Genomic DNA, 1,436 nt, shown 5'->3' with positions numbered 1-1,436 from the left:
CCTTTTTAAAAGATTTGATAGCACTTGAAAGTTCATCATCAGAGATTGGCTTTATGAACTCTTCATTTGCTGCACCATCAAACATTTCCGGAACCAACTCTATGCCCCACAGGGCATCTTGAAAGACGACCTCCCTTCTTTTATATTGATTTTGGAAAAATCTCACAGCCTCCATCGAGATCTCTTGGTGAGATAAGAGAACATTCCCCTTTTCGTCTTTAATGCTCCAGATAGAGTTTTTTTTCTCTTCTTGCATTTGCATACCTGTGGAAGAATCTCGTATTTCTGTCTCCCTCTTTGAGCCAAATGGCTCTGCTCTTTAGCTGCCATGTAGCCTCCTCCTTTAGCAAGATCAATTGTTTCCTTTTCTCCAAATTTCTTATCTTGCTTTTTAGATCTAGAGATAGACTATTGGGATCAGCTAACTCTAATAGGGAGTCCAGTTCCTTTCGAATATTATTCAGCTCTTGTTTATCCATCCTCCTCTTTTGATTTTTCCATTCCTTCGTCACAGCCTGCAATCTCTCCATCTTTACACGGAATGGCATAAAAGGCACCATTTCGGATTCGAGGAGACTCTTCCATTCTCTGGCAATTATTTCATTAAAGGATGGGTCTTCCAAATGGATCCTGTTGAATTTAAAAGGGTAACCAAGTCTGATTACATTTTCACGCCATTTTAGAAGAATGGGTCTGTGGTCAGAGGAGTGATCATTCCCGATAGATAATACTGGCATACCAAATTTCCCGATAATGCTAGCATGTATAATGATTCTGTCAATTCTCTTTGCTATGTAGGCCTACCCAGTCCTTCTGTTATCCCACGTAGGCCTCATTTTATCAGGGGTAATGTCCACCAGATCCCTATTTAGTAATTCCTTCCTTATTCTGTCAGCCAAAGGGTCAATTTTCCTGCAATTACCCCAACATTCATCAGAACTGAGAGTCAAATTAAAGTCGCCAACCATCAACAGCGATTCGATCTCTAGAATTCGAGATTCAAAAAGCCTCTCGCAAAAGGAAAGTTTGTTTTTATATGGAGCATAGACATTAAGAAAGTTGAGTGCAAAAGCTTGACCCGTGATAGATGCTGATATTAAAATTCCTGCACAGCACTTATAAGCTTTTGCCCTTATCCAGGCAGGATCCCACAAAACCACCAGACCACCAGACTGACCATTTGCCTTAGTGGCAACCATATACCACTTCGGAAACATTCTCCTAAAAAAAAGCAATAGACACATAGCTAGGATGCATGGTTTCCTGTATAAAAATGATCTTTGGATGAGCCAGGAAGAATACATCTTTTAGCGCATTAAACTTAGGGGCTGCGCCTAAGCCCCTGATATTCATAGAAGCAAGAAAGGTCATTTAGATGACTCACCAACCACGCATGCTCTAAGAGGCTGGAACTCCGATGAATCCAGAACAGGAAC

At 40.9% G+C, this 1,436-nt stretch overlaps 1 protein-coding gene across 1 annotated transcript; it reads right to left on the bottom strand.

Annotated features, from left to right (window-relative positions):
• Positions 1 to 218: 218 nt before the first annotated feature.
• On the bottom strand, positions 219 to 1,199 carry LOC149164054 (uncharacterized). Its single transcript, XM_089429356.1, has 2 exons — positions 805 to 1,199; positions 219 to 630 (listed from the first exon to the last, which is right to left on the bottom strand). Exons 1-2 carry the CDS (start codon positions 1,197 to 1,199, stop codon positions 219 to 221), a joined length of 807 nt encoding a protein of 268 aa, XP_089285482.1.
• Positions 1,200 to 1,436: the final 237 nt, after the last annotated feature.

Source organism: Pinus tabuliformis, chromosome 5_1 (assembly GCF_031772625.1).
Source record: "Pinus tabuliformis cultivar Carrire ecotype Pingquan chromosome 5_1, CPIR1, whole genome shotgun sequence".
In the NCBI taxonomy this organism is placed as follows: domain Eukaryota; kingdom Viridiplantae; phylum Streptophyta; class Pinopsida; order Pinales; family Pinaceae; genus Pinus; species Pinus tabuliformis.
Note: the sequence above shows the minus strand (reverse complement) of the source record. Positions and strands in the feature narration are given on the sequence as shown.

Coding starts and splice junctions, on each gene's coding strand:
- LOC149164054 (XM_089429356.1), bottom strand. CDS start 1,199: ATGGTTGCCACTAAGGCAAATGGTCAGTCTGGTGGTCTGGTGGTTTTG. Junction 631..804: donor TGGGATAACAGAAGGACTGG/GTAGGCCTACAT, acceptor TAAATTCAACAG/GATCCATTTGGAAGACCCAT.